Below are 25352 nucleotides of genomic sequence, written 5' to 3'. Positions count from 1 at the left end.
GGTGCTGAGTGTACATTAAAGAAAAATAAAATGAACTTTTTTGATTTTAGCAAATGGCTGCAATGAAATAAAGAGTGAAAAATGTAAAGGGGTCTGAATACTTTCCGTACCCACTGTATAATTAGCCAAGTTGCTCTTCATGACAACAACTTTATCTTCCAAACAAAACCATCAAAATCCACTGAAAATTTAGGGAGTCGCCGCGACTTCTGTGAATTGTGGACGGACGGACGCCGCGTGATGGCAGTAGCTCGTGACCTGGATGGTGACTCACCTCAGGATAGCTTTGAGACAGGCGCAGGTAACAGCTTCAGGAATATCAGGGAAGAGCTGCAGGCAGAACTGGCAGAGACGGAAGTCGCTTTTCTCTAAAGCTAACATCAGCAGGTCAGGACACACGCTACAGGAAAACAAAAACACGGCCCACGCTGCGTTTGAGCAAAACTCGGTACGCGAAGCAACTGACGAATTTAAAGTATCTGGGAGTGTTGCTACCGCTCTCACACCTGTGGCACAGGTAGTGTGTGTCGACCAGCTGCAGCAAGGTGGCGTGAGGGTAGAACCCTGGCTCTGCTTGACACCGCGCCACGAGTTGACACGCCAGTCTCCCGGCCGAGAGGTGTAACGCGTCCTGTGCAGCTCCGCTAAGAAACTCCTGCACCCGTCTCTCCACCTCCTGTACAGGTCTCACCTAGGAAACACACCCACGCAAACAGAACACGTCAAGGATACTCGCTGTATGGATGCAGCTCTTGGTTTAAGTCTAGATCTGAAAACTCGTGTACCTTGATTGAGAAAGTATCACGGCTTTAGCTTTCATTCATTAACCACTATCACACGGACACGACTGATTACCTTGATGTCCTCCGTGAGCTGCTCGACTGTCGGGCACGACTGGTTCTTCGAGCTCGTTTTCTACAAAGAATCGGCAATTAAGCTAAGCAACTCTGCACAAAATCATAACAGCTACTACATGCGTCCAGGAAACATTTCCACACTGTATCTTACAGTCCTCCGTGTGGACATGCTCCGGCTCTTCCCCTGGGTGTGCGTTTGCGTCACGCTGTCGTGAAGCAGATCGTTCCAGGACGGCACGAGCGCTGGACCCTTGCTCTCTAAATTTAAGAAAGCAAAAAAAGAAGCTGTAATCACACATTCACAAGATACTTTTATTTATTTTATTATACAATTTTAATATTCACCACCGACTGACACTTTTTTTTTTTACGCAATCTTCCGTTTCATGTTGCAGTTATCCAAATGTGTTTTAGAACTAATCTGACTTGTACGTTTAAATTTTCTCCTGGATGAAATCATGAACGTTGATGGTTCGTGTAATAAGCAGGAATTACAGCATTACTAAAAGGGAAGGTGAAGTCATTTTTAAACTTGCTTTATTTCTTCATTAACCCGTTATTCAATTACGTTTTTGGTTTTAGTAACCTTATATCGTGACTCGTACTGGCAACTAATTGCAATTAAATATTATACTCATCGGCCTGGGCGGCACGGTGGTGTAGTGGTTAGCGCTGTCGCCTCACAGCAAGAAGGTCCGGGTTTGAGCCCTGTGGCTGGCGAAGGTCTTTCTGTGCGGAGTTTGCATGTTCTCCCCGTGTCCGCGTGGGTTTCCTCCGGGTGCTCCGGTTTCCCCCACAGTCCAAAGACATGCAGGTTAGGTTAACTGGTGACTCTAAATTGACCGTAGGTGTGAATGTGAGTGTGAATGGTTGTCTGTGTCTATGTGTCAGCCCTGTGATGACCTGGCGACTTGTCCAGGGTGTACCCCGCCTTTCGCCCATAGTCAGCTGGGATAGGCTCCAGCTCGCCTGCGACCCTGTAGAACAGGATAAAGCGGCTAGAGATAATGAGATGAGACTTATCGGCCCGTTCGGTTTTTAGCCGTGTTGAATTTAGTTCGTTTGGTCGAACTATTATCCGCACGATCTTCACGAGACTTCGAAACGTCAAGTGTCAGCGCTGCCATTTTTGAAAACTCTTTTTCCAAACGAAAAACATGGCACAAAAATGAGTTTAAATGACTATTACTGCCTAGCCCGGGCCCGCCCATCCTAAGCGTGACGCAACACGAGAGCCTGTTGCGAGCTTAGTCTGGCCAGGCAAGCTATCTCCAGCTCTTCCAAGCTCCGGAAAAATCAGGAGCCAATCAACTTTGAGCATCTCCAACGGCCCTGGGTAGAGGCGTGTTCAAGGCAGTGACGTAGTAGAACTGCGACCGGAAGCCATAGATTGTTTACAGAATCTATGCCGGAAGCACTTCATTCACTAGAAACATTACGAACATGGAGCAAGTTCTCATTGAAAACGGAGCAAAGAGCAGCCCTGGAGGTATTTATTGAAAGGAAGGACGTTTTCGCCTTGCTCCCGACCGGCTTCGGTAAGAGTTTAATCTACCAGTTAGCCCCGTCGTGTCACATACGTCAGAGGAAAGAGTGATGTGATTGGTTTAAGCTTCGTCACAGCCTTTTCTGGCTTCGACCAGTAACAAACTGAAGCATTTTAGGGAGGCGGGTCAACCACGGGCTCTGGGAAACGGTTGGGCTGAATATCTTGGCCAGACCAATAGCTCGTAGAGCTCTGAAGTCGCGTTAGCCAGGCTAATTACTGCCTACTTTTCTTCAAACTTTCCTGATTGCTATCAAAACAAAAACACAACTTCCGGCTTGATTGCGTCAGCGGTCGAAAGAGGGCGCGCGCGTCTGTTTTTGCAGTCGCGCTAAAAGAAATCAAGTTAAAAAGTCTCAAAGAAGAAAGTATTCAGCCTTGATTTAAAAGAACTGAAAGATGCACGTACTTTGTATTAATTAACATGGGAAATACGCTCAGTATAAGATGGATTGATCACAAAACACACACGCATGTGTTTATTATTTTGAAAACCCACCAGCCGACTGATCTGGCACGTTTCAATTGTGCGACAGTAATGACGTAAACACCAGTGCGACGGAGTTGTGCCCGAAAGCGTTTTTTTTTTTTCATTTCACCAATAGTCCTCTATATAGTGAGTCCCCTATGTAGTGAGTAGTGAACGAGCGAGTGATTTTGGACACCGGGAACATTGGCGAATATTGGTCACTTTGATTTCCGGTGTACGTTTTACTTCCGTCCTACGATGTCTCGCACGGGTCCCGACGAATCTCGTTTACGGCCGTTGCTTTGACATGCGCACTGATATATTACAGAGCGTATTTCAAACACTCATAACTTGCTATAGCACTGACAAAATACTGCAGCTATCAAAAATGCATTCCTGTATTCAATAAAAGGAGAGAAATAGAATTTTGATGATGAAAAAAAATTTGCCTTCAGTTCTCCTTTAAAGCGTCCTACCGTTAGCGGCGGTCTGTTTCAGCTTCCCCAAGGCACTGGCCAGAGATGACTTCTGACACTCGAAGGGAATGACAGAGAGCGTTTTCCCATGACACACAAACAGCTTGCTGGAGTAACACCACATCTGCACAGACAAGACAGGAAACACACAGTCAGTCAGTCATCGCCATTATCCTACAAGTAACGAGACAGCACATCAGAATCGGCAGATTCAACTCATTATTCTACACACCAACTTTACTGTAGTTAAGAGGGTGTGTGTGCACGCTGTATCACACCAGAGTACAAGGCAACTTCTAAACACAGCCTGTTAATTCCGCCTGGATCTTCTCGGCAGAGGCCTTCTGTATTCGAAAACCTTTCTGAGCACCACTGGATGCTGTTACGTATTAGAACACCACTGAAGATCGACTAGTAGGGTTTTTTCTAGAAAAATTTAGTATGAAGGTGCTCACCATGGCGAGGGAGCGAAGCGGGGGGAGGGGGATGGTGCCAGTTGTCCCCCCCGCCGTGCGAAGCCTTTGAAAAATTGAGACTACAATGGGACATTCTGAGGCTATCTGAGAGGGAAATTCTAACAAATTGTCTGTCAACATTGAAAAAGAAAGTAGTAATCATCTTCTGCCCCGGACAGTCTTTGGCTTTCTTCCGCTTCGTGCCGTGGGATGACATCTTTAAGTGCCCAAGTGTCAACAAAAACAACTCGCGAACTACTTCTGTCAAAAGCTCCCGTGCCGGTGGGTGAAAGGTCATTCAGTCTCGAGAAATCTCACTCTATAAGTCAGCTGACCTTGTATGTGACCCAGGTCAAATCTCGCGAGAGCAGCCGCGACAAGTAAACAACTAAACATGGCGCCTCAGTGTGGAAAACGCCAATTCGGATCGTTTTTGCACCGTCTGACGGTGCATCTACTATGATTGGAATATTTCTGGAGTAATTATAACGTATTTGATGATCAGACACATTGTCATGTGGTGTTGCTGGGATGTTTTCACGGAGAAAAGATCGTTTTGAGAAAGATTGCATGTTGTGCGGTAGCATATAAGTGACTTGGGGTTCAATCGGCATTTCGGTAAGGGGGCGCACGCCGAGAGTAAGGGCCTCTGCATGCTCTTGCGACAAGGCTTTCGCAGATAGCTTTTCTCAGACAGTTGTAATTTATTGTTGAGCGGGGAGTAATAGGCGTGCGCGATGTTATTCACCGCCACAACGCAAGGGGGCGCAAAGTCGCGAAGTCACTAGGAGTAGTTGGTGGGTGTGGTTAGTGGAGTGTTTATCCTCCGGTTACTTATAATGACTAGAACTGGAGTCGTATAGATGTACGTACTTCCTCACTTCCTCGATCAACCGCTCTTCGTGCTGCTCCCTCTTCGCTCGTGTTTTTAAAAATGGCGATCGTGGAAACAAACCAAACCGGGAAAGTAGGGAAGCGGAAGTGCGTGTACAGCAGATGTAGAGTGGACCAATCAGAGCCCTCTTGTCTGTGACGCTGTCTGCGAGGCTTCTGCGGTGGTCATAATTTTTGGGAGGTGCGCGCAGAGCGTCTGCGAAGGGTGGGGGGCTACGCGGACGCTATCTGCGAGGACTGCATTGTCAGCATAAATTGGCCTTAAGAGGGCGCAGCGTTCCTGTTCCCTGGTTTAGACGAAAGCCTAACTAGTGCGCAATCCGTCAGCCAATCTGATCACATGAGCTGGCAAAACGTGAGATTTTATACACGAGTTACTGCAGTTTAAAATTAATTCCTGATGCGGTAATGTAATCACTGTATGTGATAAACATAACCAGTCATAATTATATAACGATACATGGAAGATATTTCTAGATCACAAATGATCTGTAGTTTGTTTGGGCAACAAAAGGAGTGTAACGATCGCGAAACTTTGTAACCAATCAGCACTTATCCTCATCAAGTTCGATTACCCGTTCTACTTCTTGATAAACTTCGGAACCAGTCAGAACCAGAGACGAAACAAGAGAAACCTTGTTATAACTCCTTCACAGTATCGGAAGATAAAAAGAGAAATGAAATTCACCTTATGGTTCGCCGAGGCTACTGATTCGATATCAAGTGGGGTTTATTTTAAGAAAATTTACATTTTGGTTCTTCTGACGGGTCAAATGAAAGTTTTTTTGGCAGATATATTGAGAAGCCGATATCGCCAGCTAGTCGCTTTAATTTTTTCATTTTAGTCTTGTGAAACAAAGCATGCTCACGAGTACTAAACAATGCTTCGAAGACAATTCATGAACAAGCGCTTTAACTATTTTGAAAATATAGGTCACAGCACTATTTTGAACAAAACAGTCAACAAAATACTCCAAGCCCTGATGCTGCTCACAAGAGATGAAGCAAGTATAATTGAGAACATATACAGTGGTGCTTGAAAGTTTGTGAACCCTTTAGCATTTTCTATATTCCTGCATAAATATGACCCAAAACAATCAGATTTTCGCACAAGTCCTAAAAGTAGATAAAGAGAACCCAGTTAAACAAATGAGACAAAAATATTATACTTGGTCATTTATTTACTGAGGAAAATGATCCAATATTACATATCTGAGTGGCAAAAGTATGTGAACCTTTGCTTTCAGTATCTGGTGTGACCCCCTTGTGCAGCAATAACTGCAACTAAATGTTTCTGGTAACTGTTGATCAGTCCTGCACACCGGCTTGGAGGAATTTTAGCCCGTTCCTCCATACAGAACAGCTTCAACTCTGGGATGTTGGTGGGTTTCCTCACATGAACTGCTCACTTCAGGTCCTTCCACAACATTTCCATTGGATTAAAGGTCAGGACTTTGACTTGGCCATTCCAAAACATCAACTTTATTCTTCTTTAAGCATTCTTTGGTAGAACGACTTGTGTGCTTAGGGTCATTGTCTTGCTGCATGACCCACCTTCTCTTGAGATTCAGTTCATGGACAGATGTCCTGACATTTTCCATTAGAATTCACTGGTATAATTCAGAATTCATTGTTCCATCAATGATGGCAAGCCGTCCTGGCCCAGATGCAGCAAAACAGGCCCAAACCATGATACTACCACCACCATGTTTCACAGATGGGATAAGGTTCTTATGCGGGAATGCAGTGTTTTCCTTTCTCCAAACATAATGCTTCTCATTTAAACCAAAAAGTTCTATTTTGGTCTCATCCGTCCACAAAACATTTTTTCCAATAGCCTTCTGGCTTGTCCACGTGATCTTTAGCAAACTGCAGACAAGCAGCAATGTTCTTTTTGGAGAGCAGTGGCTTTCTCCTTGCAACCCTGCCATGCACACCATTGTTGTTCAGTGTTCTCCTGATGGTGGACTCATGAACATTAACATTAGCCAATGTGAGAGAGGCCTTCAGTTGCTTAGAAGTTACCCTGGGGTCCTTTGTGACCTTGCCGACTATTACACGCATTGCTCTTGGAGTGATCTTTGTTGGTCGGCCACTCCTGGGGAGGGTAACAATGGTCTTAAATTTCCTCCATTTGTACACAATCTGTCTGACTGTGGATTGGTGGAGTCCAAACTCTTTAGAGATGGTTTTGTAACCTTTTCCAGCCTGATGAGCATCAACAACGCTTTTTCTGAGGTCCTCAGAAATCTCCTTTGTTCGTGCCATGATACATTTCCACAAACACGTGTTGTGAAGATCAGACTTTGATAGATCCCTGTTCTTTAAATAAAACAGGGTGCCCACTCACACCTGATTGTCATCCCATTGATTGAAAACACCTGACTCTAATTTCACCTTCAATTTAACTGCTAATCCTAGAGGTTCACATACTTTTGCCACTCACAGATATGTAATATTGGATCATTTTCCTCAATAAATAAATGACCAAGTATAATATTTTTGTCTCATTTGTTTAACTGGGTTCTCTTTATCTACTTTTAGGACTTGTGTGAAAATCTGATGTTTTAGGTCACATTTATGCAGAAATATAGAAAATTCTAAAGGGTTCACAAACTTTCAAGCACCACTGCATATATGCTAGATTTACTGTATGGATCAGAAAACTATTTTATTTATAAGCAGTCGCCACATGTACTCACAGGGTGCCTATTTTTTTTTTTTTAATACCATGTCAGCACCCAAGACGCGAACATATAATGGCAAAAACATGTCTAGCAGATATTACAATGACTCGACAGATAAACCAGTGACGCAGTCGCTCACACGGCCGCGCCATGAGATACCAGACTCGTTTAGAATTAGCTCAGTTGCTCTTCATGAGAACAATTAGACCTTCAAAGCAATCAGAACCAAAATCCATTGAAAACTCCGTGAGGAGTCGCGATTCTCCTGAAAGTTCATTAACTGGCGTAATTAGCAGCTTGTTAATGAGAAATCACAAAACCAGGGAGTAACTTTTGTGCAGAGTGATTAGATCTTCCAAACGAAACAAACAAATCAAAATCCATTGAAAACTCAAGGACAGCGCTCGAAACTAACGGTGTCCCGACGTCCCGGGGACCATAAAAAATGTCATCGGGACACAAAATTATCATATCTGGGACAATCCCGGGACAATGGAAAAAAACAGATCTAGAAAAAAGTTCTACATTAATATTATTTACAAAGCCGTAACACATACGTAGACATTCACCTAATTTGTCAATTTTAATTTTAAAACGTTAACAGCGAAAAATACATAGTAGCTACACTTTCGATGCACCTGCATCAGTAGGCTACAGAGCAGCGCATTCTGTTCTAGAATCTTCGGCCGGAGTCCGCATTATATGGACTTGGAATGGAATTGCTACCGCACACGCTGCGCCGACTCTTGCCAGAACAAAAATGCTGAAGTGGTTGAAGCGGACCGACCGCGGGGAAGAAACTGAAAGCCCAGACATAACGTCTCCGGGACCTTCAGGATCCAAAGTGTCCTCGCCTGGTCTGCAGGCAACGCTAGCAACTGAATGAACTTAATGAACACTGTTAGACACGTTATAAAATACAACAGGAATGATGTGGATGATATTGACGGAAGATACCGTTCAACAGAATAAGTGAGTTTTCTTGGTGTCTTTCTAGTTCAGAAAGTTTAGTCAGTCAGCAGCACAACTAGGCTCGGACCTGCTGCCACTATGCTGATGTTGCTAACATTTGCACCCACGTTTCGGCAGCGAAAGTTCATAAAAGGGATAACGGAAAGTTCATAAAAATGGATAACGGTAATGGTGAAAATGATAAGTTGGCCTTATAAGTGCCAACAGATATTCAAGGTATAAGTAGATGAAATGAACATAAAAGGGGTCTTATTTTCAACTAAAGTGTACTGCAGACGTAGGGAGTTGAAACATTTTCTGAATGAGCTAGTTGGCCCCTTTAAATAAACGGGTATCTATTCATACAGTGAGATCGCCAAAGTTTAATAAACTGAAAATGCAATAACTAATTTTGAAATAGATGATGTATAGGACGTGTTGCTTGTGTCTTATTGTAAAAATGATATAAAGGGTTCAAAATCGCATAGTTACAAATATAATAGTAACTTCATATGATAATATTAACCACTGGTTATTTCAGAGAGGAAAAAAATGGGGACACTATTGCTTCCATTCGGGACAATACAACACAGAATTCGGGACCACTGGGGGACACAAAGAAAAAAAGTTAATTTCGAGCCCTGCTCAAGGAGGGAGGAGGAGTAGCGAATTGTGGACAGACGACGTGCAATGGCAATAGCTGAAAATTAAAACTACATAACCCTGAACATTTTTGGTCGCGACACCTTCTTAAAATCATCCTCCAAGGCATTTTATGAGTAAAAACAAAACAAACAAACAAACAAACGGTCTCTTGTGGCCTTTCGTCCAGGGCAGAAGGGTAAAATAAAATGTGTTTGTCAACGATGTCTTGCAAAGATAGCATGGTGGTGATTCTTCACCTTTTAATAAATTTTAAAATAAATAAATAAATAAATAAATAAAATGTAGGCGAGCTCTGTATGTCGAATCCGACACCTTGGTACACACCACTTGATCGTTTTAGAATGGGGATAAAAGTGGTTTATTAACGACAGGGTTAACTTCGTGCAATTTGTTTTTAGGATGTTAATCGCATTCCGTCTGCCACGTCCCGAAAATACAGGATGCTAGCGCAGGTCTGAGGTCGGGATCCTACATTCGGTGACTTTTCTCTGGTGAGGGCTCCCCTATGGAATCAATTTTGTGCCAAAATGTTCATACAATACTTTTGAAATATCCAACAAAAACGACAAATCAAAAAAAAAAATCAATTTTTTTAGACTGGCAAACAAATTATTCGTGTAATCGTGCAAAATATCAGTCTATTACTCTTCAGAAACCTTTTATTTTTGCTCCGCGTCTTTCTCAGTTTTGTTTGACGTAATTTATTTTGGTTGCGATTCCAGCTCTCGTGTTTGCGTTCCCTGACTTTTTGCTTGCAGTTTTGGCACAAACTTCACGTGTGGGTGGGCTGTCCAGGAATGCATTCCCATTGGCTAACTTGTGTTTGACTGACAGCTACGCTCAGCCATTCCCTACTCGGATTCTGGCGGACTGTTTGACGAGTGACCAATCCATTGACGGTAAACAAGGATCGAGTGGACTTCAGTGGCGACTATGATACTGAATTAATTCAACCAAGTGTAAGTACGGGACAAATGTGTTGTATGCGTTGCAGTAGTACAAAATCCGAGTAGGAAATGGCCGCAACAGCCTCCGGGGAATCGCTGAGCGTAGCTGTCAGTCAAACACAAGTTAGCCAATGGGAATGCATTCCTGGACAGCCCACCCACACGTGAAGTTTGTGCCAAAACTGCAAGCAAAAAGTCAGGGAGCGCAAACGAGAAAGCTGGAATCGCAACCAAAATAAATTACGTCAAACAAAACCTGGCACAAAACTGATTCCATACTCCCCTGGCCACTCATCAGTGTGTGTAAATATATACAACTGACCTGGCCATATATCCTGCCTGGAAGCTCTCTGGCAGCCTGCAGAGTCTGAAAGTGTGTGTTCCACAGACACAGGAAATCTACAAGAAACAACCAGTTCAAAATGACAAGATGTCTAGAATCATCTGGAACACAGTCTAGGTGAGATGAAACGAGACTCTCGCTGCGTGAGCGTGCGGTACCTTTCCCAGTTCCGGCTGAGGGATGTGGGACTCCCACCACAGCCACGTGAGCCTGGTCGAGAGGCAGGAGCGAGGCGCAGCTCAGCTCTCCGTCTCCTGCGGGTAGCTGTAAGACCAGAGAGCGCGGCAGAGCCTGAATTTCTTCAGCCGGCGCAGAAACCGCAGGTCGAGCCACCAGAACGCTCTCATACACACCACCGCTGCGTACTGAGGAAAGAGGATCAGTCAGAAATAAGAAGCATTTCTGCATTACTATTTCACGTGGAAAAACGATCATTTCGGATTAAAGGAGAACTGAAGGCAATTTTTTTTTTATCATCAAAATTCTATTTCTCTCATTTTATTAAATATACAGTCGGAATGCATTTCTGATAGCTGCAGTATTCTGTCACTGCTATCGCAAGTTATGAGTGTTTGAAATATGCTGTGTGATATAGTACATCAGTCCATGTGTCAAAGCAACGGCCATAAACGAGATTCGTCGAGACCTGTGCGAGACATCGTAGGACGGAAGTAAAACGTACAGCGGAAATCAAAGTGACCGACGTCTGCCAACGTTGTCAAAAGACGCGTGCGTGCCCTCTTTCGAATGCTGACGTAATCAAGCCGGAAGTTTTGTTTGTTTTGACAGCAATCGGGAAAGGTTGAAAAAAGTAGGCAGTAACTCATTTAAACTCGTTTTTGTGCAATATTTCGTTTGGAAAGCGGTTTTCAAAATGGCGGCACTGACACCTGGCTGACGCTTCACATTTCGAAGTCTCGCACAAGTCTTGTGAAGATCATGCGGATTAGCGACGCCTGCTGTGGACCAAACGAACTAAAATTCAACACGGCTAAAAACCGAATAGGCCGATAAGTATAATATTTAATTGTAATTAGTTGCCAATACGAGTCACGATATAAGGTTACTAAAGCCAAAAACGTAATTGAATAACACGTTAAGAAATAAAGCAGGTTTAAAAATGACTTCAGCTCCCCTTTAAGACCACTTCTAATCTAATGACTCACGTCGTCGGGCCATTATTAAAAAACGTTCTGTTTCCGGTCCACCGGCCGGGTGAGTGCCGTTTGTGCGGTTGAAATTTTTTTTTTTTAACGCCGGTTTTTTGACATTTTTTTCGGGTTCGTAAATCTAAAATCGAACTTGACATTTCCGCATTCCCAGGGCTTTCCACTAAGGCTCATACTAGCCAGCCATGACAAATAAGTAGCTGGGGGGGGTAAACACAAAAACTCCTGTGCATGCAGTTCCCAGGATTAAATGTATTTTCCACAGACCATTTATTTATTCACTTTACTCAAACACAAAGTAAAATGGCAGTAAATCTTTTCTTTTCTTGCGTATTGCATCATGAGGCGTTCCTGGCTTGTAAATCTCTTAGTTTCGGTGCATGACGCATTCACGCAGCTGAGCATGCTATGAATTAACGACAACGGTCTGCAGTGGGGCTACACAATTACTCAGCGAACATTTCTCCATTTGTGTATGAAAATACACTCCAACCACTCAGTTTGGTTTCATTTACAACCAACGGTGTCTTTTGATGCCAGCACGTAATTGAACGAGAGAATACTGGTTTACCGGAGACAAAATAAGCGTCGTCTCTGCTTCTGTTCCCTCCGACAGCCTCGAAACACTACTGCCTCCGCTGAGTGCGCGCACACCGCATGTCGGGGCCGCGGATGAGTTACTCTTCCTTGATCAACGAAGTCTGCGGGGAATTTGTGGTTATTATCGGTACAAACAGCGCGAATCACAACTTAAATGAGTGCGGTTCAGTTTGACATTATTGTCAGTCCGTTAGATAAACATTTAATTTTATTAAAATCGAAAATTAATATTTAGAGCCTGTGGGCTACAAAAAGTCATTAAAGTAGCCGGCTGGACTTAATTGTGTAGTCGGCTGTATGGCCGGCGCTTGTGGAAAGCCCTGCATTCCACGCAGAATATAGAACTGAATCAGCTCTGCGCATGCGCCGTGCGGCACAAAAAAACGGCAGCCACCATGAAGGAAGGAGATCCGGAGTTTTCAAACATTTGCTTAAGTGTGAAATCGCAAAATGGTATTCTAGCGAACAACAAAATAGTAAAGATTCAGAAAAACAAATCATTCAGTGATCATTTTAATAGTGTAATTTCATCCGCACTAGGCCTAACGCTCGATTTAGAACTACAAAAAGTCCGTGTGTCGGACATTTTAAGTACCTTTGTACAAGTTTTGCAAATGTTGCAGTCAGCATTTAAAATGCTAACTTAAAGTTTCAGTTGATTAAACTGTCATATTTTATTAAATGTGTCTGCTTTTGTAATAATAAAGTACTGAAAGAAAAAGCAAACAGCACTGCAATTTCTTATCCATCCATATATTTAAAAAAAAAAAATCCCTCCCTCCCGACTGAAAATTTTTTTGCTCACCCGGTGGACAGGAAACGGATTTTTTTTAAGGATGGCCTCAGTCTATGAAAGCTTAGACTATATGACATTTACAGCACACTCAACATTGTTTAAAAATACCGTGCCAACTTTCCAAATTTAAAAAACAACTAGATGCAAGTTCATTATCCCCCCCAGACACAGAGCGCATTCCACTCCCTACACCCTCGTTATGTTACGCCGTATGTAGCGAGTGTACAAGTGAACAGGAAGCCGTTTTGGATTTAGACCAACCGAAGAAGAAACAGCCTTGATTTATCATATGTATACTCAAGCACAGTGAAATTCTGCCTCTGCATTTAAGCAATGAGCACGTGCATGCGCGCACACAGCAGTGGACAGCTATGCTTCAGCACCGAGGGAGCAGTTGGGGGTTTGGTGACTGGCTCTTTTTCTGGAGGAGAAAGTGCTGTTCATTCACTCAACTTCCCTCACATTTTTCCCTGCTGGTCCCAGGAATCGAACCAGCAACCCTATGGGCCCAAGGCTGCTTCTTTAACCTCCAGATCCCACAAAAAAGGGCCTATCCACGTTCACTGGATATGAGCAATCGCATGTTCTGATTGGCAACTCTACTACTAGGATATCAGCTCATATGGAGCACTTGCATGTGACGTCACATCCGCTCCAGATTGTAGACAAACGCCATCTTGTCGGTTAAACGCCATATTTCCGACACTGACTTTCATTATTTTTCGCCGAAATCTTCAAATATTACCGTGCCACAATGCCGGAGAGTTGTATGGCATATAAATGCCACAACAGGAGAGGTCAGAAATCGGGAAGAAAGTTTCATAGGCTGCCACGAGACCCTGACAGACGTGCAAAATGGATTGCTGCTATCGGCCAGGCTGATCCAAACAACAAGAACAAGGCATGGGAACCGACTGGAAGGAACGATCACTGGCACCTGTGCAGTGACCATTTCATCTCAGGTTCGCCATGTATTTATTTCAGTATATCCATGTGGTTATTTGCAGCACAAGTTTATGACTTGCTCTAATAAAAAATTCCAGGAAGTGGGAGCCTGAGAAAAGGGTTGGGGGGGTGGATTGGGTCTTTAGCGGTGTGGTACGAAAAAAAAAACAGTAAAGAACTTATAAGAATTTACCACTGTCTTAGTAGTAAATCCTTATAAGGGTTTATAAATAAATATATATGCCATGTATGATTCAACCATAATCGGCTGGTCAGTGCTATGCTAGATACTACTGATATATCTAGCATCAGTTCTAGTGCTCAATACTTAAATGACTTACCCGTTCAATGAGGATTGTTATTTTCTTCTTTACAAGATGCCACATCTTAGGGGGACTGACAAATCCTGAATTTCTGTCGAGATAACTGTCCAAAGATTTATAAGCACGCAGTGCTTCACCACTGAACAGCGAGGGAAAGTTGATGAGGTAATTATACACGTCTGGGTATTCCACCTCCGGCAGTTCAAAATCCACGGTCATGAAAACTCCGTCCGGTAAGCCATAAGGGTCACTAATCTGTAGGTCGTTTATTTTAGACATATATCTAGCTATCTGTTCATTAGAAAAATGAGCCGTGTAGTCCGTCGGTTGAAATTGATCCATTCTGTACACGAGTGCAGCAGTATTCAGCGGTGTTTTTTTACCGACAAGATGGCGGCTGTGTACTTTCCGGTCACGTGACTGCAAGATCTCTATACCATGGGGGGGGAGGCAGAGCGTGTTGCTGAACCAACCGAGGACGAAATAAAAACGACTTGTAAACACAACCCCAAAAAATACAAACAAACATGTGGAATGAAAAGTATTTGATTGTAAGAACGTATATTTTTCTTCAAGAATTATTATAGCATTTTTCACAAATTGCTACTGTGATTTTGCCTGTTTGTTTAAGTGGAAATGATTTCGTCGGACGTTTTTATCTATTAAAAAACGGCTTACCAGCTCGTGAACGACTCGATTTTGTGGAATAGCTTAAATATTACAGCAAAACTTTGAGAAACGTTTATGACTTTGCCTTCTCCTGTGTCGCACGACTGAATGCAATCGCTGAAGCTGAGCCCACATCAGCTCAGGCCGTTCTACCTATGGTTGATGGTACAGCTGGAACAAAATTACACGCTAGCAGTGAAAATGAATAGAAACGATTCTGAAGGACGGCAAGAAGAGATGACAAATGGAAGCTTACACAAGTAGAGCAGATGAAGGTTTCCGTCTCTGAAGGTGGCGGTGTAGCTGAGGGGCGCTGACTCGCCGGGCTCCGTCTCCAACCTGTGCTTCGATAGAGTGTTAGGACTGAACCTTTGGACGTACACGAAGTGTTCTCCTTTCTGAAACACAAACAAAAACCCCACCATTCTCTCTCTTTACTGGAGATCAGTCACCGTGATCCAAGACAAACATTACAGAGAGCTATGAGAAGAGGCTACGCTAATCAGCAGTCCAGGACTCATTTTGGGGTAAGTGAGGAAAGTTAATCTGTGGTCTGATAAACATAGTCGAGTGTGTTGTACCTGTTCTGTGCTGAAAAGAAGGATGAGCTGCTGCTCCGCCCGCACCACTGAACTCCACCTGCGTATGAATCAAACACATGAGCTAGGACAGGGCTTTTCCAAGTGTGGGGCGCACCTCCTTTAGGGGGCACCAGAGTTCTTCGGGGGGGCAACGTCAGGAAAAACAAACCAGAATAAGTTACTATTGCGGACATTTAGCGAACTTCAGCTAGCCTTTGCCAGAGACAAAATGGATCGATTTTTAGTACCTAAAGCTACAGTGAGTGAGGAGACAGAGTCTGGGCCAAGCAAAAAAAAGAAGGAAGTATGACCACGATTATTTAAAGTTTGGATTTTCATGGACTGGATCTGAAGTTGCTCCACTGCCACAGTGTGTTGTCTGCCAAGAGGTGCTAGCTAAGGCCAAAAAAAATATATAAATAAATTTAAAAAAAAAGTGTGTTTTTCTGGTTACGTAGATTTCAAAACTAGGGTCGGTAGGCAAGCATTTTTTTTTTTTGAAATTTTTTTTTTCAAGATGGCTGCCATAACCTATATTTAGACAGGAATAATTTCACAAAATATAATGAATTTCTTTGCAGGTCACCCGAGTTACCACCTTCTGATGAATCTGATGCAGCATGAGACACCTTTTAACATGAATTTTTCTGTAAATATAACAGCTCAATACACCATGAGAGAGAGAGAGCAGCCCCACCCCTCTCTGCTCCCCGAGTGCAGCTCGTCACCTTGGTAACGGTGCAGGGAAAAGACACAACATAACAAGCAAAGAGCGCTTTTTCTCAGAGTTCCCTCTCCTCGAACAACACTGATTTACATGGAAACGGAAGGAGCTATTCACAAAATTCTTTCACATTGAGTGCTACAAGGCTCCCATGAACACATTAATGTAATTTTTTTGTCCCTAGTGTAAAAAACGTGGACACTAGAGCGAGTTAAAAACAAGTGATTTTTCTGATTTTGCAGTAAAAGTGCTGCCACGTTTATAACGCGAGTCTATGGGAGAGCGCGGCTGTCCTCTCCTTACTTTCAGGCTTCTCATTCAAAAACTGTAAATCCTATCGCTCAGGGAGACACTTGTCTTGATTCACACAATGTGTGACTACAACTCTTGAGAAAATTGTGTGTGTAGAGTGAAAATTGTGGCTGAGAAAACAGTTTAAATGAGAAAGTTAGAGCTTTTTTTTTTCAGGCTGCCTCCACTCTAAACTCCTGAGCGCCGCTGGTGTGTAACGCAATAGACACCCATTATAAAGCCTGAATTTCTCCAGGTGTGATCATGGCGTTTGATCTGTGACTGATCAAAAAGTATAGAGCCTAGCAAAAAAGTTGAATGCCAGATCCACACAGGAGAATTTTGTCTCCGTTTTAAAGTTTGAATCATGTCTCTAGGTGAAAGACAAAATAAGCGTTATCTCTGCTTCTGTTCCCTCCGACGGCCCCGACACACTACTGCCTCCGCCAAGCGCGCGCACACCGCATGTCGGGGCCGCGGATGAGTTACTCTCCCCTGATCAACTAAGTCTGCGGGGAATTTGTGGTTATTATCGGTACAAACAGTGCGAATCACAACTTAAATGAGTGCGGTTCAGTTTGACATTATTGTCAGTCCGTTAGATAAACATTTAATTTTATTAAAATCGAAAATAAATATTTAGAGCCTGTGGGCTACAAAAATAAGTCATTAAAGTAGCCGGCTGGACTTAATTGTGTAGTCAGCTGTATGGCCGGCGCTTGTGGAAAGCCCTGATTTTCCCAGTGAGTGACAAAAACGTCCGGTTCACGCGGTTGGGTTATATGTAAAAGTCGCGACTGGGGAAAAAAACGGAAAAAAAAGTTTAGGGTCGGGCGGTACGGATTAGGGTCGGGCGGGTAACCGGAAACACACTTTTTTTTTGGCCTAACGATGCTATGAGATGTTTAAAATGTGTAAAAAAAAAATGATGTTTTAAAAAGCACAGATGTTTAAAATGTGTAAAAAAAGGTTTTAATAAAGCAGAGATGTTTAAAATGTGTTAAAAAAGAGGTTTTAATAAAGCAGAGATGTTTTAAATGTGTAAAAAAAGATGTTTTCAAAAAGCACATGTTTAAAATATGTAAAAGAAAAAAAATAGTGTACAACCACCATTTTTTTTTTTAAATACGAATGGAACCTTAAGTATAGCAACAACAAAAATTGTGGTGGTGGGGCGCTGTTGTTTATTTGCTCTCTGAGGGGGGGGATGACTCTCCCACACTTTGAAAACCCCTGATATAGAACAATATGCATCAAAATCAATATGTGTATTGCATTAATTCAAAATAATATCTACATTTTATGTGGACTGGTTATTACTCATTGTCAACATCACTTGTTTTTTCTAAAAAATGTCCATTAAAATTCAGTTATTTACAGTTCCATTAATAATTCAAATTCATATATTCAATATGGGGCGGCACGGTGGTGTAGTGGTTAGCGCTGTCGCCTCACAGCAAGAAGGTCCGGGTTCGAGCCCCGTGGCCGGCGAGGGCCTTTCTGTGCGGAGTTTGCATGTTCTCCCCGTGTCCGCGTGGGTTTCCTCCGGGTGCTCCGGTTTCCCCCCACAGTCCAAAGACATGCAGGTTAGGTTAACTGGTGACTCTAAATTGAGCGTAGGTGTGAATGAGAGTGTGAATGGTTGTCTGTGTCTATGTGTCAGCCCTGTGATGACCTGGCGACTTGTCCAGGGTGTACCCCGCCTTTCACCCGTAGTCAGCTGGGATAGGCTCCAGCTTGCCTGCGACCCTGTAGAACAGGATAAAATGGCTAGAGATAATGAGATGAGATATTCAATATATTGAATTAAATAAAAACATTCATATCTTACACAAACTGACCTTTTCCTAATGTCCACATTACTTGTATACGAGTTCTTCACAATGTCTATTGAAACTTTCAAGTTCTACAGTTATCAACACTGTCAGCTATAATTCAAATGATCATATATTCAATGTACTGAATCAAACAAATGCATATTTTATGGGGACTGTCTATCTATCTTATTGTCCACGTCACTTGTATGTTTTCCCAGTTATTTTTGAAACAAATTTTCATTTGATCTTTTAGAATTCAGCTTCTTGGCCAAAGCCAAAAGCTCGTCAGTCCTCTCTTTTTTCCTTTTTCTTTCATTAGCCAGCTCCTCCTGTGTTTTTACATGCTCTAACCTGGCTCTCCTCTGCTCTCTCTCTCACTCCTCTCTCGCTTTCCTTTTGCTTAACTTTTTTTTTTTTTTATACCAGCATCAATTTCACGTACCTTCGCTTCGTCTCGCTTGTCAATGGTATTCAGCATCTTGAGAAAGCACGCTGATTAGAGGAGCGTCTTTTTGATATGCAGCTCACGAACATGTATACGTTTTGATAAAAGAAAGCGGATGTGGGTGTCTTTGTAAAAACTTTTGATTGGCTATTATGGTCTCGACACCGATGTTTTGACCAATAACAATGTAGATAACGCAAATTTTACATCACATTCAACGAGACTAAAGATGGCGACTTACAAATAATGTGTAAACATCGTTGGAGTTAATAAAGCTTGAACAGCGGAAATCCGCCGAAAACTCTCATCCCTGCTTACCTTTGAAAAGTTTTAGACCAAACTTCGTAGCATCTTTAGTGCTTTTAGGAACAGCGCTTTCTTTCATCGTTTGTAATTCATCCTTACCTACGGTGACGAAGTGTTCGGCTGCCGAGTTGCGAGAGGCGATTATCGAGAAATATTCCCAATTTTTTGACCAATCAGCGCACACGATTTCCCATAATCACCCGTGTATTTAATTCTTAATTTTTTTTAAAAGGATTTTTAGGAGTCATGCCAAATCTGGCAACACTGAACAACTGTACTGTAGCAAGAGACAGGGATCCCAGCAGTAATTAATTGAAAAAAATAGAGGAATGTAAGAAACTATCAGCAGGGGTCAAGGGGGCTGCCTGAAGCTGTTGAGATTTTAACATTTAAAGATGCTATAGAACACACTTTTTTTTACATAGATTTAACATAGAAAAGCAACAGAATTTAACAATAATGTGTATCTATTTGATGCCATATTTTGTAATCAATGACGTAAGTGGCAAAAAAAATTTATAAAAATTAGACGAAAATGTAGCTTTGAAGAATATACTTGCCTAAATATTCCACTGATTTTGTGATAACAATAGTATCCATAGTTCATCTCATTTGTTTTTTTTTTGTTTCAAGTTAATGTCAAAACTAGTCTAATATAAGCCACATTCATTTTTCAAAAATCATGAATATGAGCAGAAATCAATGATTCAGTAATATTAGATATATACATATGTACAGCAAATACTGGAGATATTTGATTTAAACCTCTCTCTTTTTGAAAGGTTTCACTGCAGAGGAATTTAATGCTCTTTTCTGGGGTGCATTCTGTCTTTCCTCCAGTTTTCTCTGCTTCTGTTTCTCTGATCTTTCCTTCTGCTTTTCTGATGTTCCTGCAGTGCTCTGAATTCAGTTCAACGCATTAGAATTAAATTAAGTTCAACGGATTAGAAACAAAAGCACGAACGGAGTTAAAACATGTTTTCTAGCAAATGGGCGCAGCCATATTGTTTTCTCGTTCTATCGCGTACAGTCTCGCGGTATTTACATCAATTTAACTTCCGAGTGTTCCCGATCAGCCCGGTAGATGGCGGTAATACACATCGATTGTTAACCGCCAATAAATCGACAGAAGAAGAAGGAGTGTTCCCGAATGTCAACGAGAACAAACGAAGCCGACGAAAACATCGCTAAACAAGCAAACCAAATCAGAACGTATTCTGCTGGTCTTTTTTTTTTTTGGGCTTTTTCACCTTTATTGGATAGGACAGTGCAGAGACAGGACAGGAAATGATCGGGAGAGAGAGACGGGGAGGGACCGGGAAACGACCCCAGGCCGGAACCGAACCCGGGTCCCCGGATCCACGGCACGGCGCCCCAGCCACCCGAGCCACGACGCCCCCGGTCATTTTACTTAAACATATTTTTAATGGATATACAAGAGATTTAAAAAAAAAACAAAAAACACTTTCGCTAGAAAATAGCGGAATTCCGCTAAATAGCGGACGTCTGGGATCCCTGAAGAGAGGAAAGTGGAGCTTTTGAAGGACCTGTAATCTTCAAACAAAACTATTTTTTTCCCCTTTAAAAGCACAAAATGGCTCATTTTTTGGCCATTTTCCGTTGCCATGACTGTTAAACCCATCAATCAAGACCTTCACTAAATGGAACCAGCCAGTTCAGTGCACACCGTGTCTCGTCTCACCTGATGACCTCCTCCTGTGACAGCACCTCCTCTACGGGCTGCTGAGGAGCCGCGAGGAGCGAGTCGAGGCGTCGAACAGCGCCGCGCTGAAACAGCACCACCGACTCCTGCTCTGGAGCCGAGTGCACCCGGTATATCTCAGCTGACACCTGACACAAACACACAACTCGTTTAAAAACAGGCAAAAGACGAATGAGCAAGTTTGCATCAGGTTGGTGTTTTCACACACTATTATTTCATGCTCTTGATCTGGAAAACACACTCACTGTTGCTTTGAAGGCTTTATCGAGATTGAGTTCTTCATCTTTCCAAACTCTGATGACCTAAAAAAAACAAGACGCACAGATTCCTTACACGTTCCATGAGATATTCCAACGTCCCTTATACATTCCATTAGCCTCTCTTCACTTACCTTTTCATCTGCAACAGCAACGTATTCGTTTGTCTGTGCGTTATAGACAGCAGGACAGGATAAACGTTGGCCCTGTTTCACTGCCCAGCTGCCCAGGGGCTTCTGATCAGAAACCTGCAAACAGCCAACACAGAGTGGACTTAACGCTGCGTTCAAGTGCTCCATGAAAAGCAATAGTGTGATTAGAATTAGCACACAACACTGAAATCACGCAGCAAAGAACATGAATATTCTCCAGCTCCTGATCTTGCCCGAGTCTAGACAATCGGACACTGTATCCGACACTAAACAGTGATGTCGCTATGAATTCAGGCTGTTTGACAGCAGTCACTACTTGCCACACTGTACGACACAATCTCAACTGAACTCTAGAACAGACCACGCGATAACATGTTCAACATTTCCATTGTCAACGTGAACCTTTCTGTTTATTCTATTTACATTTCAGGAAGGAGTCTTCAACACCAGCGCTCTGTAAACATCCAGTACGTTTTCCGCCATGGGAAAGTCTTCGGACAAAGCAGTCTCGGTTTCTTGGTTACACGACAAGCCGCACTTTCTTGTCTGATTATCCTCAAGAGACAGACCCATGTTTCGAGCTGCTGTAAAATCAACACTGACCTTTCTACAGACATGCATCATTAAACAAACAAACGGATTAAGAAGCACAACACGTCACCGATTAACAGAATAAAAAAAAAAAAAATCACTGGTATAGAAGGAAGAAAAATACTTCGAAAAACATGCAACTGGAAAATCATGAACTTTGGAAAAAGAGATTGGGACAGGACCGCATCACGCCACCCTGTCGATTATCTTCCTATAACCGCTCAATACTGACGGTTTTACTCCGAACTTAGAGTGATGGCAAGATGATCTATCAGCACCTATGGTGTAGTTTGAATCGTGGTGGTGTTGTAGTGCACGAATTAGCATGAAGGGCAGTGGTGACGTTAGGTCCCATCACTCGGGGCTATAACCCTGGGTATCTTTGCCCTCAAAAACAACTGACTGAAACAGATCAGATGCTGCAAGTCAAAATATGAAGACAGTGTGGGGGGGGATGACGATGACACGCTGCACATTCAAAATGCTGGAAGACGACTTCAAAAAAAAAAGTCCGCTAGTGTTGGATTTTTTCTGAGATGAAAACAGACGCCAAGTCGTTGACCGTGGGTGTATACATGGTCGATGCATTCTGTGTAACCTATCAAATTATATCGATGCACAAAACCTGCTCTGTGTAGCCTGGTTATGTTGAATTTACAGCGCAGGTTCTGTATGATCAGCGAGCTCTAAAGTTCAAGTCGTGTGAGTAATATCGAAAATGGTGGTCTATTTGCCCTGACTAGGTTTAACAATGTGTTCATGTAGACACCAATAGATGCCCTTGACATCATTTAATCATACGTTTTAATGCTACATGTAGCCTACGCAGAACCGGCCAGCCGACCATCCCATAGCCAGCCTTTGACATATTAGGTCACATATAGGGATAAAATAGTTTTTTGTTTTGCCACGCAATCTGTAGATGGTAAAAGAGAACAACTGGACTTGCTTGAAGATTCCTGAAGACGTTTCACCTCTCATCCGAAAGGCTTCTTCAGTTCTGTCTGACTAATGGAGCACTTGCATGTGACGTCACAGCCGATCCAGATTGTGACAGACGCCATCTTGTCGGTCAAACGCCATATTTCCGCCTTCTACGTCTACCTTTTCTTCTGGAAAACCCTACTATATACAATTCTACTACAACGGCTGCGGCTACAAGCTCTCCCTACCTGTGCACGTTTATGTTTTTCGTGTGTATTTTTGCGTGTTGTTCATCTGTACCGGACTTCAATATCCACTACAACCGTATGGACTTACTGGACATTGGTTTCCAGCAGAAAATGACGGTTTGTAGCGATTTCCATCGCATGCACAACATTCCGGACGAGATAGCGAGACCAGCGGGGTCTCCGTGGATTGTTATCGGAAGCAAAGCGAAGGAGGCGGCATCGGGAGCGGAAGCAAAAGCGAGGCTGCAGGCAGAGCCGGCCTGTTGACTAAGCTCAGAAAACAGCCACTCAAATCTCCACTGCCAAGCCTCTACCTCTCCAACGCCAGATCCATGGTAAACAAGACGGACGATTTGGAATTACAGCTGGAATTACCTTATTCTATTCTATAATCGGCTGGTCAGTGCTATACTCAATACTTAAGTGACTTACCCGTCCAATGAGGATTATTTTCTTGTTTACAAGATGCCACGGCTGACAAATCCTGAATTTCTGTAAAGATAACTGTCCAGAGATTTATAAGCACGCAGTGCTTCACCACTGAACAGCGAGGGAAAGTTAATGAGGTAATTATACACGTCTGGGTATTCCGCTGGCAGTTCAATATCCACTGACACGGTCGTGAAAACTACGTCCGGTAAGCCATAAGGGTCACTAATCTGTAGGTCGTTTATTTTAGACATATATCTAGTTATCTGTTCATTAGAAAAATGAGCCGTGTAGTCCGTCAGTTGAAATTGATCCATTCTGTACACGAGTGCACCAGTATTCAGCGGTGTTTTTTACCGACCAGATGGCGGCTGTGTACTTTCCGGTCACGTGACTGCAAGATCTCTATAGGGAGTATCAGGTATTTATCCTCTCATGGATGAAAAGCAATCCTAAGGTGTCGTTGAGTCATCCTGTTGGTGTGGGTCACTGGGGGCTGGGTGTGAGCGGCCTAGAGAGTCATTGGGGTGATCAATGGGTTGTTGGTTCTCTCTGTCCTCCTGTGTGCCCCTTTTCCACCAAAGCAATTCCAAGGCTGGTTCGGGGCCAGTGCTTAGTTTGGAACCGGGTTTTCTGTTTCCACTGACAAAGAACTGGCTCTGGGGACAGAAAAAACAGTTCCAGGCTAGCACCAACTCTCTGCTGGGCCAGAGGAAAGAACCGCTTACGTCAGCCGGGGGGGGGGGGGGGGGGGGGGGGGGGGTTTGTTAAGACCAACAACAATAACAAGACCACGAAAGATCGCCATTTTTAAGCGACGAGAAGCAGCAGCTGTACAAACGCGAAGTCATCCATTATTATTATTATTATTGCTGCTGCTTCTTCTTCCGTGTTGTTTTTGCTTCGATATTCGCGCCAAGGTTTATGCAAACGTAGCGACGTAACTGACGCATACAGCGACGTAATGACGTGGCTTCCCTTAGCACCGTGAGCTATGGAAAAGCAAACTGGTTCTCAGCTGGCTCGCAAGTTGAACGAGTTGTGAACCAGCACCGGCCCCGAACCAGCCCTGGAACTGATTTGGTGGAAAAGGGGTATGAGTCACTGAAAACAGCTGGGTTTTGGTGTGCATTCAGTTGTCCGGGAAGCGTGTCAAGGACTGCATTGTAGGTGGCTGATAAATGAGTTCTTAGACCACCACCTCTGTTCAGTGATGGCCGTTCCAGATTTTTCATTCGCCATGCAATATTAACGTTAACATAAGAGCGTGTTGTCCAGACACCACAAATGACCTGCTTCAGTCAATTGAGCCTGGATGCACTGGAGAAAAAAACAAAAAACATGATCGTAGCCCTGTGAGATGGGATGTCATCAGGGATTTTGAACACTGTAATACAATAATGCAGCTTAGAATGCATCTTTATGGTCCCAAAGGAGAGAGATGAGAGTTTATTCACTGACGATACATTTTACTAGCAATCTTTAACAGTCAATTGACACATGCAATCATATGAATGTGGAAAGTCCTACCTCAGAAAGTCACAAGAGGACAAAGACTGTATTGAGGCAGACAGACACAGGGCCTAAACAAGTCAACCTTCAGCTTTATCCAATGACTAGCTAGAAAAGTCAGGAAAAGATGTCATGACCTTTGAATGGTGTGTTGGGGTGATGATATTTCTTGTAGTTAGATATACAGTGGTGCTTGAAAGTTTGTGAACCCTTTAGAATTTTCTATATTCCTGCATAAATGACCCAAAACATCAGCCAAGTCCTAAAAGTAGATAAAGAGAACCCAGTTAAACAAATGAGACAAAAATATTATACTTGGTCATTTATTTATTGAGGAAAATGATCCAATAATTACATATCTGAGTGGCAAAAGTATGTGAACCTTTGCTTTCAGTATCTGGTGTGACCCCCTTGTGCAGCAATAACTGCAACTAAACATTTCCGGTAACTGTTGATCAGTCCTGCACACCGGCTTGGAGGAATTTTAGCCCGTTCCTCCGTACAGAACAGCTTCAACTCTGGGATGTTGGTGGGTTTCCTCACATGAACTGCTCGCTTC

The 25352-nt window shown here is 43.0% G+C and overlaps 1 protein-coding gene across 1 annotated transcript in view; it reads right to left on the bottom strand.

Annotated features, from left to right (window-relative positions):
• nol11 (nucleolar protein 11) overlaps positions 1 to 25352 on the bottom strand; it is a 49247-nt gene that overhangs the window by 17627 nt on the left and 6268 nt on the right. The window contains exons 2-13 of the mRNA XM_060918939.1: positions 21072 to 21185; positions 20926 to 20982; positions 20660 to 20808; positions 15375 to 15432; positions 15050 to 15191; positions 10450 to 10656; positions 10271 to 10347; positions 3349 to 3472; positions 1009 to 1115; positions 856 to 915; positions 507 to 691; positions 275 to 400 (exon numbers count right to left, since the gene is read on the bottom strand). Coding sequence (XP_060774922.1) covers positions 275 to 400; positions 507 to 691; positions 856 to 915; positions 1009 to 1115; positions 3349 to 3472; positions 10271 to 10347; positions 10450 to 10656; positions 15050 to 15191; positions 15375 to 15432; positions 20660 to 20808; positions 20926 to 20982; positions 21072 to 21185 — 1406 coding nt within the window. The remainder of the gene's footprint in view (positions 1 to 274; positions 401 to 506; positions 692 to 855; positions 916 to 1008; positions 1116 to 3348; positions 3473 to 10270; positions 10348 to 10449; positions 10657 to 15049; positions 15192 to 15374; positions 15433 to 20659; positions 20809 to 20925; positions 20983 to 21071; positions 21186 to 25352) is intronic.

Source organism: Neoarius graeffei, chromosome 4, assembly GCF_027579695.1.
Source record: "Neoarius graeffei isolate fNeoGra1 chromosome 4, fNeoGra1.pri, whole genome shotgun sequence".
In the NCBI taxonomy this organism is placed as follows: domain Eukaryota; kingdom Metazoa; phylum Chordata; class Actinopteri; order Siluriformes; family Ariidae; genus Neoarius; species Neoarius graeffei.
The sequence above is the reverse complement of the archived record's forward strand: the minus strand, read 5'-3'. Positions and strand labels throughout refer to the sequence as shown.